The sequence below is a fragment of the Cyprinodon tularosa genome, unplaced genomic scaffold (genome assembly GCF_016077235.1).
Source record: "Cyprinodon tularosa strain WSP-4 unplaced genomic scaffold, ASM1607723v1 ctg330, whole genome shotgun sequence".
In the NCBI taxonomy this organism is placed as follows: domain Eukaryota; kingdom Metazoa; phylum Chordata; class Actinopteri; order Cyprinodontiformes; family Cyprinodontidae; genus Cyprinodon; species Cyprinodon tularosa.
The window spans coordinates 632,857-650,970 of NW_024039042.1; the positions used below are offsets into that span (position 1 = coordinate 632,857).

General features: G+C 36.6%; 1 protein-coding gene across 2 annotated transcripts in view; it reads left to right on the top strand.

Annotated features, from left to right (window-relative positions):
- celsr3 (cadherin, EGF LAG seven-pass G-type receptor 3) overlaps positions 1-18,114 on the top strand; it is a 153,726-nt gene that overhangs the window by 52,745 nt on the left and 82,867 nt on the right. The window contains exons 4-8 of one of the 2 annotated variants that reach the window (XM_038293860.1): positions 8,566-8,788; positions 16,162-16,277; positions 16,667-16,755; positions 17,055-17,069; positions 17,465-17,622. In XM_038293860.1, the coding sequence (XP_038149788.1) occupies positions 8,566-8,788; positions 16,162-16,277; positions 16,667-16,755; positions 17,055-17,069; positions 17,465-17,622 (601 nt within the window). The remainder of the gene's footprint in view (positions 1-8,565; positions 8,789-16,161; positions 16,278-16,666; positions 16,756-17,054; positions 17,070-17,464; positions 17,623-18,114) is intronic. The other variant, XM_038293861.1, reaches the window with a different exon arrangement.

An 18,114-nucleotide genomic window follows, 5' to 3' on the forward strand; every position in this document is an offset into this window, starting at 1 on the left:
CAAACCAGAACATTTAAATTAATGACTATTTAGAAAGGTCACATTCAGAGCATAATAAATGAATACTGTACAATTCTGCAAAATATCATATTATCTATTAAAAAAAAAGGAAACTGAGTGGGGCCATATTTATATACATATATCTGTGGATTAAAAACCAGAAGGTAAATATATTTTCTTTGAGGATTCCTTTTTTTCCTGCTTCCTGAGCTAATCATGAGAATTTTATGGGTTATTTTTTTTTGTGTATCAAAATTAGATTTATGACCCAAGATGGGAAGGTTTTAAAAGATGTTACCCAGTGATTCGTAACTACAGAATACTTTGATTCCTCTGGTACTTAAGAGGGGCTTTAAAACCATAAGATTGATATCATAAATTGTTCTTGCAAAGTTTAAATAATATTGTTTTATGTATGTTGATATTTCTTGGACTAAAACTGATATTGCCAAAAAGCATTAACCTGTATGCAAAAAAATAAAAAAATAAAAAATAAAATTTAAAGGAAAACTATTAATTTCATTGAAATAATATCAAATACATAACGTACCCCATTTCTCATAAAAAAAGAAAAACATTCTGACCATAATGATGGGCAGCACTCCTCTATTTTGCAGGTCATAACTGTCTGTGCTTTTAATGACTGTATGTTTTTTCTGAATCAGATGAAGACAATAATAGCTTTGTTCAGTCAGTTAACCAGAATTGCCCAACAAAAGAAGTGGGAGTGCTGTATTACTTTGTGTTCCATACATAGGCGGATCTACTGGGGTGGCATAGGGTGGCAAATGCCACCCTAAATGACAGCCTTGCCACCCCAGCTGCCACCCCAGTTGGCGGTAGGGGTGGCGAGGCTTATAAATTATGGATCATTTGAAAATTACGACCGCTAATTTCCAATGCCGGACTGCAGTGAATGCAGCACGAGATGACAGAGAGCGACTGAGACTGATTGTTTTGAAAACCGAATGGGGCAAAGCGAGGGAGCCAGGGGTCACGGGGAGAGGAGAAACGGGATGAAACAGGTAAAAACTGATTAACTATCTGTTGAGAAATGAAATCATAATGAAAGCTCAATGTTGCTAGCATAGCTGCAATGCTGATTTTGAGATGATAAAAATCAGGTTGCAGAACGTTATTTCTCTATCTATGATGTTAGTTAGGCCTGACGTCTCAGGCTCATAAAGACATATTTACGGTCAACTATGACAGAAAAGAGACGATCAAGTTTGGTTGAACTCAAATCAAAACGCACAAAGACATTGGATCTAAATAAAGTTGTGAAGCGTTTTGCTGAGCAACATGGAAATCGCTGCATTCAGCTGTTATAGTCATGTTAACTTTATGTTCTGCTCTCTGGTGAGCCTTTACAGAGCCGTTACATTTTGTTTTGGCACCTGAGAAAATCTGATATTTCCTTTAAAAAAACCAAAAGTGTTAAAAGTTAAAAATGTGATACTGGTGTAAATCCTGCTTAATATGAAGCAGTGTTGTTGTTTCTTTTTTGTATATATAATATGAAACTATCCAGAAATGACCTGTATGAACCAACTCACAAGCAAAATGTATTTTTATGTTGCTTCTTTTCAGATTTGTGGAGATTTTGATGTAACATACAGAACCCGCCTTTTTGTTGATTTGTTGATACTGCAGTATGGAGGACCAACTCTGCCATATTTAAAAATAAATACAGAAATAAATAAATGCTTAATAAATAAATAAGCATACAATTAATTGCCACCAAAAATACAAACAACAAATAAATGTAAGTAGAAATTAAATTATACAGCTAGTCATAAAGGTATATAACTCTTTTAATTGGCTTCTTTATTTCTTTGCCTTTTTAATATTTACCTTATTTATTTTTTGTCATTTATTATCTTCAACTTCATTTTTTAATTACTTATATTTTTAAGTATTTATTTATGTGCATGTTATCATATTTTGTCTGTTTTATTCTTCCTTTGTATTTTTTTACCCTAGTTATTTCTACGCCGCTATTTCTTTCTGCCTGCCCTTTTTACATTTCTGCCTGCCATTATAATATAAATTTCTAATTACATTTATTTGTTGATTGTATTTTTGGTGGCAATTAATTGTATGCTTATTTATTTATTGAGCATTCTGTTTTTATTTTTAAATATGGCAGAGTTGGTCCTCCATATACAGCTCTATCTACAGCATATTTACATGCATGAAATGTCCCTTTCATGTTGCCTTAACTGCTGTATGTCAAGTTACTGAGGAACTAATGGGGTAAATCTGTGTTCAGAGTAAACATTACATAGATGTCCAGTACCTTGTTCGGGTGCCTTGACCCATTTATTTCTACTGTGTAGTTCTGCTCACTTTAGTCCAGCTCAGTCCATAGATCTGTGATCGGTAACTTATTCTTTCTATAGTTTCTTCTTGTGCAAATGCTGCAAAGCTGCCTCTCTGACAGTCAATCTCACACATCTGCACCTCAGCACCTGTGTCTTACCTTAATACCTTTCCTGTCATAAGGCCCCTCTAGAAGTAGTGTTATCTTCTATCTCCTATTAAGTGAGATCACATTGTACGATGTATTATTAATATGAACTGTTTCACATGGAACACTAGTACTGTACATACTATTCTCACCAAACTGTGATAACTGTGATTAAATTCAGTGTAAACAAATGCCATATGTTGCCACCCCTAAAAAATCCCTGCCCCCCTCTTGCCACCCCATAAATATTTTTCTAGATCCGCCCCTGGTTCCATACAAGCAGAAAATAAAATAATGTCTAAAATCTTGATCATTTTCCCTAGAAAACGTATTTTAAACTTTCAGAATGATAATGGCAAATCTTGGCAGTTTGATGCTCGAGCCTATAGCCCGTATAATGTACCGTTTGTCTATATATAGGCACAAACAATTAAAATTTTTTCCATCTGGTGATGGTCACTTTGAATTATCCAACTCATAATCAGTAGAGGTGTTATAATGCTTTATATTTTTTAAAACCAATTTGCAAAGCAGCTATTGGGGACTTTGAAAGTTAAAAGTTTAACAATCCCTCCTAGCATGTTGCTGTAATTTGCCCTGTTATCTTTCTCCAGGAGGGATGTGTGTATTATGTACGTCTCCCTGTATATGTGCTTCTTTGTTTCTATTAAATACCATCTCGCCTATGTGGGTGTGTTCCCTTCCATTATAATGCTCATTAAAAACCATCTGTGCATGCAGCCTATGTGGGGTTTTGTTTTGCATGCATTTCTAAGAGCTTTCTTTCAAACGGACTCCCGCTGCTTTCTAATCGCTTGACCTTTGTGTGCATGTGCATAAGGAATTGGACACCCTATACTCATGCTGCATGTGCATCAGGCTACTGTTGATCAATGGAGACCTCAGTAGAGTCCAGGTTATATAGATAGAAACAAGTCATTAACCCATTGCTGATTCACTCTTAGAAACCATGTATGCTGTTTTTGACTATGATGAACAGTATATATTTTTTTTTCTTTTTAATACTGTACCTATAAATTCATCTTTATCTGTGTCCCTGACTTTCTGCCTAAAACCAATTTATTGTCTTTCCGTCTGTCAACTTGAGTGCAACTTTGTGTGCATAATAAACAGACATGTTGTGTGTGTGTTTGTGAATATTGTTGGAAGTGTGTGTATTAAGGACTCACCTCACGCATAATTCATGAGAATTAATGTCTATTTATTTATTTTAATATTAATGAGAGGGTCTCTATGGATAAATGGTTGATGCAGACAAAGACAGGAATATGGAGTGGTGCTGCTCTCAGTCTGTAAGCTCTTTATGGGGTTTTTCAGTTTAATTGCTTCCCTGTTGTCTGCTCTCACATGCGAGTGTAGATTTAACCTATAATGACCGACGGGAGGAAGGAAAGCAAAACACGGACAGGCAGATTTGATCATTTTAAATGGCCCCCGGCTGTTGTAAGTTAAGCTTAGTTTGTGGCTGGGTGTGTTTCTTCCCAGCATCCCCAGGGTGGTGCAGCAGTGTGAATGAGAGTGCTTGTCAGCCAAAATCTGGAAGATAGGGGCAGGCTGGAGGCATGGCAAATTAAATGAGGTGGAGAAACAGTGGGATAAAAAGTGAGAGGATGATATATGGAGAGAACACAGTTCGGATAAACAGGAAACGATCGAGAGTCAGAGAGACTTTTTATTGATTGTTTACATCAAATCAGTGCTGAAATATTAAGTGGTTACTTTTATTGCTCAACTATTTCATTCTTTCTACATGCAATGCCAAATATTTTTACACTATTAAGTTGTTTTACCATTTTGTTATTGCAAAACAAAATTTTATGTAGTAACTTATTTAGAGTACATGCAATCGATCAGCGTTCAGTTTCCCACCTTTGTCGACAAAAAAAGGGTTGAAATCCTTGATGTTTTTTTTTTTATAGATCCGCCTCAATCAGAACATCATAGAATTGCTGTTTTCTGATTTCTGCTGAAGGTCTTTTCAGGTATTTCTCTGTCAGCTATTTCCATCTACAGACACAAAAACCTTACAGGATGGTTTCAGGTTTGCCAGTTGGATGGAGACTCTCTGGTTAACATTAGATGTTGAGGATCTGGACATTGATTGGAGCATTTTATGACATGGATGTGTTCTGATCTAAGCCGTTCCATTGTAGCTCTGGCTGTTTATCCTGATGGAAGGTATCTGCACTCTAATATCCAGTATTTTGCAGCCTTTAATAGATTTTTATGTATGATTAACCAACAACTCTAACCAGTAACCTGGTCCCTGCTACTAAACAGGATCCCCACAACATGATACTGTCACCACCATGTTTCAAAGTGGAGATGATGTGTTTAAAGTGATGTCCAGTTGTAGTTTTTGGCCACACAGATTTTGGATAGTAGGACAACGGTTGAACATTACTCTAAGCTAACCAGAGCATTTGTTTTTACTTGAATACTGTTTTATGTGTTTTATAGCAAACTAAGGACTCCCAGCAGAGTAATTTTTCATACACAATGGCTATGTTTGAGAATGCATAACTAAAAGTTGGCTGTTAACTGTCATATAAAAAATATCACAGTTAATCTAAACAGGAAATGATCAAGAGACAGGGTAAAAATGGAAGAGATGATTTAACAACGGATTGACAAGATCAGAAAAAGAGTCTAATGAGCCAGCTAGAAATATACAAGCTCAGACATACAGTAACTGCTTTTGCAGACTTTCTCTCAGCATTTTCGTTTAATGGTCTTAACCTACCCTCAAAACTCATTGTGTGTTTGCTTCTGTTTTTGAAAAAAATTTCTGTGTCGAGCACAATATGAATGTAATTGAACATAAGAAAACGTGAGGACTTTTATTGACTCACAGCTGCAATGCTGGGTTGGTGTCCCTTGGAAGATGTGAGGATGCTTCCAGCGGGTTTTCTGGCATCTAAAAGCGGTAAAAACAAAGTGGCAGGAGAGACAGTTACATGATCAAATCCGACAGCCTCGAGGGCAAGGGCAATGATCCATCTATGTGCTGGTGTGCCTGTTTGAGGGGGGGTAAAAACAGAGGAGAATAAATCAGAATCTGTGTTTCTTTCTTTTTGGATAGAAAATATATAAAATGCATCTGCATTGCATTAATTATTGATGTGTTGGCATTTTGGCTTTTTTTTTTTTTTTGATATTTCACCGTCTGTGTGTATTTTGGGGCCGTCAGCAGGTTCTAAAGTGGGTCCTCCAGGAGCCATCTGTCTTTAGGCTACTTTCAAACCCGTCTGCACTGCTTATGTGTGGGGGGGCGTATGTGTGTGGGTGTACTTTGTGTGCAGCTGCTAAATGTCAGACTGTGTGTGTGTGTCCAATCGCACTCAGGGAAAGGTGAAAAGAGAAAGTCAATGTGCTTCTCTATGTACCTATTTCCGCACAGTTTTTCTGTGAGTGTGTGTCTGCATCTGTGTGTATTTCTGTCTGTGTGGGTGTTTCAGATTCACTAAAACACCCCAGACCGGTGCTTTCTTGACTGGCAGCCAAATCTCTGTTTATTCTTGTCTGCAGATTTGTTCATGCTGTTTTTGTTTTTCCACCCAGTGCTGAAGCAACCGAATTGAAGTCAAAAGGAAAATATTCCCTTTCCTTTTGCTCCTGCTGAGATGCACCTTCATCTTCAAATATCCTCAGAATATCTTTATTGCTTTGAAGAGAAAAGTTTGAAATCTAATTTTGCTTTTTAAGATCTTTATAAGACCCATCATATGGGAGTAAATCTGAGTAGATTCTATCTTCTTTCACATTGAAAGGCATGATTTTAGATAATACACCAGTATGCCCCTTTTCACATCAACTACACGTATTTCCTAGTTGGCTTATTTCCCTGTAATTAAAAGCTCTTTTAAAGAGTCTCTAGTCATTCGAATCTGATTTCCTCACAACACATATTCTTTCAATACAGGGGGTCTGTTGACAGACTGTTGACAGACCTTCTATATGAGTATTGACTCCAGAGAAGGGGCTGGAAATCAATAATAGATCTATACACACAAAACTGCTAAACAAGATTGTTGGTTTAATTTTTCATATTATTATTGTTGTAAATTGAAAATACAAATTACATTGATCTCTGTCAAACGATTAATCAAAAATGGCACTTTTTATTATTCTTCCAAGAATGAGAAAGGACAAGTATACATAAAAACCAGGGTCTCATTTCTCCCAGCTCTGCTCTAGACAAAGATGTTGCTAACTTTTATAGCTCCTTTGTGCTTTACGGTGTCACTTGCAGCAGTTTGGATAAACAAAGACAAATGGTAGTTGTGTTATCAGATGTGCACCGGAGAGGCCATTCTTTCACAGTTAAACTAAAACACTGTATCAGTGAAAGAGACAAGCTTACAGCGACCTAAAAGCTGAGCTGGCAAATGTAAATGTACCCCGAATAAACACTTTTCACAGAAAACAAAACCGATTTAGAGCACATGTAAAAAAGTTTATACTTAGATCACCTAAATCCAACAAATGCAATGCAGACATGGTTTGATAACCAAAGCATAATGTTAACTTTGTGATTTGATCAATTTAGTTTGCTTTTTTTATTTTTTATTTATCTATTTATTTTTTTTAATCAGAGATGTTTTACTTTGCCGCCATATCTCACTTCCAGTCTGCATCAGGACATTCCCATCCAATGCAGATGCCTGGCCATAGATAGTAATGTTTTTGGAGAATCGCCGGTGGCCTGAAGGACCCTCTTTCACTTAAACTTGTTCTTTTGTCAGATCCACTGTTTTTTGGGGTTCATAATAGCGACTGCATGTTGTAACCAAGCTTTTTATTTTCACTGCTTGCATTATGATCTTTTTTAAAGCCTCATTTTCCACAACTAAGCATCTAACCTTCATATGTAAGCACGATGTAAGTTACTTTAACATAATAAACATAACAAATTAACCCTCTCATGCATGAATTATGATAAGTTAAGACAGGATTTTTACTAAGTGTTTTATACGTTCTTATGAATGTAAAACAAGGTTTGAAAACAATTATTTTTTTTATCTTTAACGTATAAAGAAATATTTATCTGTTCATTCAAACGTACTTTATGCAATGTATACTTATTACGAAATCAATATCAAAGTAGTTGCATAGCAGTTGTAATTTAGTTTTACAGTTCTGATATAGTATACTGTCGGAATGGTGGTTCCTCTACTCCCCTGTAGAAACCAAAATAGCCAAAGTGTTTGGTCTTTTTCATCTGGGATTCCCTGACTTTTTTTTCCATTGCATTGATCAAAAAATGGAATTGTTCTGTATGGGATGATGCAATTCATTCCACTAGATTGGACTATATGCATAAATGCCCAAAAGTGAAGAAAGGGTCGACATAATCTTCTGTGAACCTGGGCTGCAATAAAGATCTGTGAGCCAAGCTAAAATGTTCTGTCTGCTGCAGGGAACCAACCAAACCAACCTTTACAACATTGTTAATGGCCACAGCAAGCAGAAAGAAACAGATAAAAGCCCCAAAGAATTCAAACTTGTGCACCTTTTTAGCGTTTTCAAACATTATTGAAGCATTTTGCGGTATAATAGCTGTTTCTGAATGAAAATAAAAAAAGGTTTTGGATAAATACTTAACTCTCTACCACAAATTAACTACGTTTACATTCGATTCTTTTCAGCATTGTCATCTGAGAACTTTTAATATCATCCTACATTGTATTTGCCCTGCTGTGGCGTCCAACACTGAAATGTTACACCTCATTTACACTGAGAACTCATTTATATTCTGATTACTGAGTCACTAATAACCAAGTACAATGTAATGTATTTATTCACATCTGTTTTATGCTGACTGTTGTATAAAATGGGGTTAAAAAAAACCCGCTGTTGGAAACTGTCATATACAAGTCTTATGTTTAAATTTAATCTCCATGTTTACATTTTATCACTGTTGCACTTTGTCTTTAGCGCTGTACTGAACAGAATTTCTTTTTTTATACACTCTGTGTGTACAAAATGACAATAAATAAAATAACAATAAAGTCTGTCTAAGTCGAATTTTTTTTATTACTGTGTTGACTGATGATTTGTATGTGTTGTTTCAGGTGACCGATGTGAGTTTGACCGGAGGCAGGGTCACTGTGTACCCGGCGTCTGTCGCAATGGAGGAACATGCCAGGAGCTTTCTGGCGGAGGTTTCCGTTGCAAGTGTCCCCCAGGAGCCTATGAGCACCCTTACTGCACCGTCACCGCCCGATCCTTCCCGCCAAAATCCTTTGCTATGTTTAGGGGCCTCAGGCAGAGATTCCACCTCTCCATCTCACTAAGGTCAGTAAATGAAGGAGTTTAAAGCTTGCCATTAGGATGTCGTTCTTTGTAGTCAGCTTTTTGTCTGCTTCTATTTCTCATCATCCTGCCTCACTCAGACTGAGATCCATAACCACTCCTCTGTGATTCTCATTTCTCTTACAGAGTATCTTCTACTTAATCTATTTATTTAATCTCGGTGCGAGATCGATCCTCTAACTCATCTTTTTCTCCCTTTACCAACTCTTTCCAATGAGAAGTGAGCTTTCCCCACACACCCCTCTTTCATCCATCAATTTACTGGCTTCACTGTCTTCTCTCCTTCCACTTTGAGTTCTTATCTTACATCTGATTTCCCTTTTAGTCTCCTATCCTTTAGGCAGTGACTTAAACATGGTGACCTCATCCCTTTCACATTAGATGGGGAAAATGAAAAGCTTGCTTATCAGAGTTCCTAAAAGGTCTTTTTTAGATACTCCTTTATGGCTTTCCAATTTATTTAACCAGAATAGGAAAAAAATAGAGGATTTCTTTCAACTTTTGTAATTTAAATTAATCATTTAAAGTTTTATTGACATTGTTTATTACCAAACTACCAATAAACCATAGTTTCTAGCCTTGCTTTGTCTGATATTAACGAACTCTAAGGCTAATCTACTCTACGACCCCCACAGTCATTTGTCTGCAGCCTCTTAACATACCAATTAGTTCTCTAAGGGAGATCTCAAGTGATTTTTAGGAGTGGTCATGCAGGATTATGGGATGGTTGCCATGGGTGAAGTCATCTAATGATAGTTGCCAAGGTGATTTTGCCCATGGTTTGTTGCTAGGCTGATATAGCTACCATTAGTGGTTTCTGGGAGATGTGTCCGTCTGGGCAGCTTAAAGCGCTACAGCTAATATGATGTATTGATTTGTGGCCACTGTTTGTGTGAAGATGATAAGTGGAGGAATAAAGTGAAGGGTTAACATGGGGACTTTCTTCGCGAGAGTCTTAATTTATGAACTCTTAACAAATCTGTTGCCATTACTCTTTAACAGAAGGTTGACTGATTGGTGGCAGGTTAATATTCCCAGGATGGTTAGTACAGTAATGTTGTGTTACAGCAATATTTCGCAATAGACATGTGTCATACAAAATTGTTGCTTATTGTTTTCTATCTTTGCTTGTCGGCAATTAAAATGACTCCTTAAAACATTATAAAGATATCAAGATATGGTTCGAAAATAAAATCATTTTTCAAGTTAGGCTATTTCAATGTAAGTCCACATATGTGAAAGAACAGTGGTCTTTTTTGAGAGCAACATTAGTTGCTCTAAAAAAAAAAGTCCTTTGAATATCACTGAATATCACAGGGGTAAAAATCATCTTAAGAAGTATTCTTTAGGGTATGATACTAATGAAGAGACTCCAGAATTGGAATTTAATCCTCCTGTTCTTTAGTTTTTGCTCATAAATGAACAGCAGGATTTATACCACCTATATATGATGAAGGGATTACTTGTCTGGGAAAACAAACAGGGAACTACATTAAATAAAAGCAGAGAAAAGCCTTTCCAAGCCTGCAGTAAGATCATTCATCTTTTACTTGTTAAGAAGTTGAAGCAGGGCTTTATAGTTTTTACGGTACGACTGGTTGCCATTATTTGAAGGCACAGTCAAACAATAGACAAAACATCCTAACAAAAAGATTTATTGCATGAACTAAAAATGTCATGAGAGCTGTTAGACAGAAGTGGTTTTCAGATAAAATGGCCCGTTTTATTCTTTGTTCAAAGTTTGTGCAATTTCATTTCCTTAATGCTTTATTATCAAAAACCGATTCAATGAGTACATTTATTGGCTACATGCAGCAAACAGTGTTACAGTACTCATCCTGGAATATGTTTCCTTTACAGGTGCTGGTCATAAAATTAGAATATCATGAAAAAGTAGATTGATTTCAGTAATTCCATTTAAAAAGTGAAACTTGTATATTATATTCATACATTACATACAAACTCATATATTTCAGATGTTTATTTTGTTTAATTTTGATGATTACAAATGACAACAAATGAAAATCTCAAATTCATCATATCAGAAAATTAGAATATTGTGAAAAGGTTCAAAATTGATGGCCCCTGGTGCCACACTCTAATCAGCTAATTAACTCAAACCACCTGCAAAAGCCTTTAAATGGTCTTTCAGTCTAGTTCTATAGGCTACAAAATCATGGGGAAGACTGCTGACTTGACAGTTGTCCAAAAGACGACCATCGACACCTTGCACAAGGAGGGCAAGACACAAAAGGTCATCGCTAAAGAGGCTGGCTGTTCACAGAGCTCAGTGTCCAAGCACATTAATAGAGAGGCGAAGGGAAGGAAAAGATGTGGTCGAAAAAAGTGTACAAGCAAGAGAGATAACCGCACCCTGGAGAGGATTGTGAAACAAAACCCATTCAAAAATGTGGGGGAGATTCACAAAGAGTGGACTGCAGCTGGAGTGAGTGCTTCAAGAACCACCACACACAGACGTATGAAAGACATGGGTTTCTGCTGTCGCATTCCTTGTGTCAAGCCACTCTTGAACCACAGACAGCGTCAGAAGCGTCTTGCCTGGGCTAAAGAGAAACAGGACTGGACTGCTGGTGAGTGGTCCAAAGTCATGTTCTCTGATGAAAGTAAATTTTGCATTTCCTTTGGAAATCAAGGTCCCAGAGTCTGGAGGAAAAGAAGAGAGGCACTTCATCCACGTTGCTTGAAGTCCAGTGTAAAGTTTCCACAGTCAGTGATGGTTTGGGGTGCCATGTCATCTGCTGGTGTTGGTCCATTGTGTTTTCTGAGGTCCAGGGTCAACGCAGCCACATACCAGGAAGTTTTAGAGCACTTCATGCTTCCTGCAGCTGACCAACTTTTTGGAGATGCAGATTTCATTTTCCAACAGGACTTGGCACCTGCACACAGTGCCAAAGCTACCAGTACCTGGTTGAAGGACCATGGTATCCCTGTTCTTAATTGGCCAGCAAACTCTCCTGACCTTAACCCCATAGAAAATCTATGGGGTATTGTGAAGAAGAAGATGCAATACACCAGACCCAACAATTCAGAAGAGCTAAAAGCCACTATTAGAGCAACCTGGGCTATCATAACACCTGAGCAGTGCCACAGACTGATCGACTCCATGCCACGCCGCATTGCTGCAGTAATACAGGCCAAAGGAGGCCCAACTAAATACTGAGTGCTGTACATGCTCATACTTTTCATGTTCATACTTTTCAGTTGGCCAACATTTCTATAAATCCTTTGTTTTTATTGGTCTTCAGTAATATTCTAATTTTCTGATATGATGAATTTGAGATTTTCATTTGTTGTCATTTGTAATCATCAAAATTAAACAAAATAAACATCTGAAATATATGAGTTTGTATGTAATGTATGAATATAATATACAAGTTTCACTTTTTAAATGGAATTACTGAAATCAATCTACTTTTTCATGATATTCTAATTTTATGACCAGCACCTGTATATATAAAAATATCTGCACAGGAGAGACAACATATTCTCATTATCAGTTAGTATGAAATCGTACGAAAAGTTATGCACACTATTTCGTACGTTTTGGATGTTTTTCCTCAAAAAACCAGATCAGTGCGCATGTGCTGGCAGACAGAAAAAAAAGCAGATCCGCGGAGGGACGTACTGGGAAAAACAGTGCAATCATCACTTATTCATGTCTCTAACTACGTTGCTTGCTGTTTTATATCTTAGGGTTAGGGTCAAGGTTAGGGCTAATTGTAATTTATATTCTATGTTCGTGAATGGTGCGTCAGATTAGCATGCGCATACGACGAAAAAAACATCCAAAATGTACGAAATTACGGTGCATAACTTTTTGTACGATTTCATACGAACTCATAAAGATAATACACTGGGAGAGAGCTAAGGAAAGCATACACACTGGTTGACTTGGGTTATTGCACTTGCACTGCAGAAATGCACTGACGTTATAAATAATTGAAAATTACACAGACTACACAGTAGTTGACATCTGTTATTGCACAGTGAGAGAGAATAATATTGCATGAGTGAAAATGGGTAATGTTTTGCACAAGATGTCCAAGGAGGTAGGTGTTGACCCTTTGAACCTTTTCCTATCACCTCCATCTCCTTCCCCCAAGTGAGGAGTTGAACAGCTAATATTTGCCATAAAGATGTGTTGCTGTTTTTTAAACTGTTTTTGTAAATTTTTTACCCCCTTCTTTGCACTGAAATGTGGGTTACTGACAAAGCTAAATAATATGGCAACTTAACAAAAGCAAAGTCGATAATCATTTTAGATTAGATGCAATATTGCAAGACTGTTACTGTTGCCAAGGACAACAAAATAAAACTATAATTTTCTGAGACCAAATGATGACTTGTTTTTCTGTAGTTGCAGCTAAACTCAGCAGTTTAAAACACCTATGCAACATTTCAACAATAGCGCCTGATTATTTGCCCTGCTGGGATTGTTGCTTAGATATTAATTATTAATGTAAGCGAAATAATAACGGTTTGTGTTAAAGCAGTTAAAATGATTTTAGCGTTTATAGAAAGAAATGGTAATAATGAGGCTAGATGGTAAAACTAGTTAGATACACTAAGTGCGGGAAAGAGCCGAAAAACAGGCACCACAATGGTAGTTTTTAAGAGGGTGATATAGCAATGCTGCAACCCCAACTGTCAGTTATCCTCTTCTACTTTAGCAGGTTGTTTAGCAACCTGCTTAACAAATTCTGTTTAGCAGAACAAAAATTTATCTGAAGGGTATTTTATTTGTTACTAACTGGGTCGCATTATTGATGCTGCTGCTCTGCTGAGCTGAAATATGAAAACAAAAGGTTTTACCTTGAGGTAGAAATGTATTTACAGTGGAGTTGGGGGAAAAGGGTATATCCACAGCTTATTTTATTTTTTTCTCCAGAAATATAATTTTTTTCAGCTGTGCTTGAAGTCATTAAAGGCTTGTTGAACTGAACCAGTTTTAGGAATATGAAATTGAAATGAAAACATAATATTTATTTATGCAGTTTCATTGCTTTTGGGAATAAGTCACTTCATTTTGATGCAGAGTTAGAATAATACATTTCCCCCAACAGTAATTACGCTCACTAGAAGATGTAAAGCATGCTTATTTGCATGTGTTTACTCCCTCTGCTTCTGTGCATCTCTGAAATGTTAACTCCACAAACAAAGGTTAGGTTGCTTCTTTTATCAGCTGTTTCTAGAAGCATGTAGAGATTAGATTTGAATGTATTAAAAAATGGCATAATGACACAAAAGTCGCATGAGAATGAGCGTTTTTCTAGAAAATAATTTACATAAGGTTTGATACCTATCATTCCGAACTATGCTCGATTAAAATTAACATCTGCACAGTTATGTTCCCTCATATTTAGAATAAGGGGAACATCACATCAGAATTGCAAAATAATTGTAAACCGTATATATCTACAGTAGTAGCCATTCAAAATTTTCCCACTTTCTTTGATGGACCCTTGACTGGTCCTTGCCTGGTCCCCTACAATTCCTTTCTAAACATCAATCTTTGTACTGAAGTATTCTTTCTGTCATGATTTGTGGACATTAAGGTCTAAAGAGAAGCGTCATCTCCTGGTCAGACCCTGTAATTAAGTGAAAGGGTGGAGTCAGTGTAAGAAAATATATATATATGCAATATATATATTCGCAGGAAAAGAAGGGGGTCATGGGGATATGGTTGGAGTTGCAGGGAAGTGGGCTGCCATTCAGCTGGCTTTCGACTGGGAAGGGCCATTTTGAATGGCTGCTACTGTATTTACCTGCTAGAATAACAATCTGTAACAGTATTTTCTTATGATTTTTTATGGATGAACTAGTAATCCAGTTTCTAGGGTTTCTATGCAAGGCATTATGAACTTATGATATTTGTGGAGTCTAAAGTTTAGTTTAGATTTCAGGTGGGTATATCCATTTAATCTTACTAATAGGAGAGAGAAAATCCCTGTTCTTTACCAGTAACTTGATGTTAGATAATAGTGAGAAATATTACAGGAGCATTTTTACTATGTGTGCATATGATTTTAAAACTCTCTATATAGAGAACTTTTATACCATCTCTTTAACAAAGGATACAACTTAAGAAGTTTCTAAAAATGGTTTGCATGTTCACTTAAGTTAATTTTATTGCAGTTCTCCGATCTTGCATTGAAAAATTTAGAAAATCACAAACATAGCTTTCATTTAAAAGATATTTAACCTCAAGGCAGCTTACAAAGGGTGTTTTATTATATAACTAAAAATAGCATGTAAGTGGAAATCTAATAAAAGTACAAATGTTTCATATTCTTAAAGAAAATGCTTCTTTTAGGATTTTGTTACAAATGTATGGCTTAGTTTTTAAAGTTTTAATCTGATGATTATAGTTTAAGCTTAGTAGGTTTATCTCTAAAAACTAATAAGCAGTATATGAACACCATCTAAAACCCTTTTCTTAGCTTTTTTTTGTATTGACATTATCAAATATCTATATGAGAAAAAGCTAACATTAATAAGCTGTGCTCTAGAATCTCATTTAACATTCGCAGAACTAACTCACTCACATGTTAACCTTAAAGAATAGATAGATCCTAACTGTAAACCATATACTGTATATCCTAAAGATTCCAATCAATAGCAAAAGTAACATCCATAAGAACCTTCTGATCTCTTTTCAGCCTTCCTGTCATCTCCTTAAAGCCTCGGCCTCACATCGACAAAATTAACCAGACAGGCAAATTTAAACATGTCACAGAAAATACAGCTTGCATTTAAATGGTTTCTCACTTCTGTGCTGTCTCCAAAAATCTGACTGGTTGTTGTATTTATGTGTTTAATAATTTCCAAAAAGGTCTGCTTTTGTAGTTCCTGACTGGCCTTTTACCAATCAGTTCTTATCATGCTATATAATCTGCTAATTCCAAGCAGCTGAAAACAGCCATACTTACAGGCACTTCTAACAGTTGATGTATGGTAAATGGTAGGTACAGTTTATCTGAATACAGAACAGGGTTAGTCGGTTGTAAAAGAAGATAAAAGGAAAATTTCCTTTGTATATTCCTGCTGCTGAAATAAAAAAAACAAAAAAACAATTAAAATTTTGTGATTTTTACTCGCTTTTAACATTGGTACCAATAAAGGTCTAGGATGCTCCACATATGTTTCATCAGTGATTGAATTTATTTTCAGCTTATTCAAATCATATTAAAGCATTATCAGGCTGTGTTATGACGGAAAGAGATTCCTGCTTCTAGGATATTGGTTGTAATGTATAAATGTATTGCAAAAAACTAGAATGATGTTTGTGCAATAATTCTTGCTGAATGGATCCTATTTATGTGTCTCTTGTCTAGTTTTGCTACCCTTGAGAAAAGCGGTCTTCTTTTCTACAACGGACGCTTCAATGAGAAGCACGATTTCATTGCTTTGGAGCTTCAAGATGGACAACTGGTCTTCAAATATTCCACAGGTACCTCATCAGGGCTATGCCAGCACTGTTTACATTGCCTGAACAAAGCATTGCGGGAGGGTGAATATAGCCAATAAGTCCACTGTATTTTTCTCATAAGGCTCTATTTTTTTTCTTGTCTGCCATGAACGTGTGCAGACTGTGGAAAGAAAATTTCCCCGCAGGGACCATATGTAATAATCTGTCTTCTTGTGCCTCTTGGGAGGGAATGCTTTGAGTCAGAACAAAAACAGTAATGTTATTAAATTTAATTTCTGTTACTTTTCACATTGAATCGCCTATATATCTCTAACATCCTAAATACCATTAGTATATGCTTTATTCTTAAAAATAAACAGTGATTAATAAGTTCACTTGGTCTAGTTAAATCTTCCTCCATCTGCCTGCAGGTGAATCGTCCACTCAGGTGAGCCCCTTCTTACTTGGTGGCGTGAGCGATGGAAACTGGCATACGGTTCACATCCATTACTACAACAAGGTGCGTTCACCACACATCACAGCCGTTCTCTACAATTTTTATTCCTCCACCTACATCTGATCTAGAACACCTTTCACAGAGCAAATATTTCAGTTTGCATTTCACTTGTTGTTGTTTGCTCTTCTGATGCGTTGGCAGGAAAGTTTTTTTTGCCAACAAAGCCCTTTGATTTGAGATGATGTGTTTCTGTCTGTGTTTTTTTTTTATGTGGGCGTTTGCTTGTCTCCGATATATCCATGCATATTCGCTGCACATCTTCTTTAATTTTCTTCATTTTTTTTTTGCTTAATTTTCCTCAGCCAGCTACACGCTATGTGAGTATGAATGTGTGTCAGGGTGTACAAAAACCATCCCTCTTCCCTAACTTCTCTATTCTGTCTTTCTTTCCCTTTTTTTGAAACAAAAAAACCCTATAGGAAAGTTGGCAATTGTCTTCTGCGTGCTACTACGTGTTCTGCTATTATGTTTTCTTTTATCCTGCTTTTATTTCTTGTCACACTAACACTGATTTTCTCCCTGTCCTATTAACATTTTGCACAGTTGCACATTAGTTACGGTGCTGAAACTGATTTGTATTTGATGATTTAAATTCTTTAACAAATATAGGCTGCTCTTTTCCCTGCATGTCACCTTGTCTTAACACATTTCTTTACTTTGGATTTATCTTTGGATTGCTATTTAAACTAGCATGTATTATGTATGTGTTCAGCCCAGACGCAGTTTGATCGGAGAAGCCCAAGGTCCATCGGACGAGAAGATAGCCGTGGTGAGCGTCGATGATTGTGACACAGCTCTCTCGCTTCGCTTTGGTTCACAGCTTGGAAATTATAGCTGTGCTGCACAGGGCAAACAAACCAGCAGCAAGAAGTGAGTTTTTGTCTTTTCTCTTTGTTTATTTATTGATTTGTTTCATTTTCTCTGATTATGAAAACAGATATGTATTTGGAGCAGAGGTTAAAACAACCAAAAAAAAAAAAAAAACTTGTTTTAAAAAAATATATTACAGTAGCAGCCATTCAAAATGACCTTTCCCAGTCAAACGCCAGCCGAATGGCTGCCCACTTCCATGCAACTCCCAGCAGAAGCCCCTCCAAGACACCTTCCAGACACTGGAGTGACCTCCTCTTGCATATTTTTTTACTTTGACTCCACCCTTTAACTAATTTACAGGGTCTGACCAGGAGATGGGGCTTCTCTTGATGCTGCATTCACACCAAAAGCAGCAAAGGCAGCAAAAACGTGCATGCTGCTTAATTTTTATGCTTGGAGCGCAGAAAAAGTGGAAAAGTGGGTCTGATGCGTGTCGGGCAGAGCTACCCTATCATTTCTTTGCCTGTAACAATGGCAGCTATATTTGCT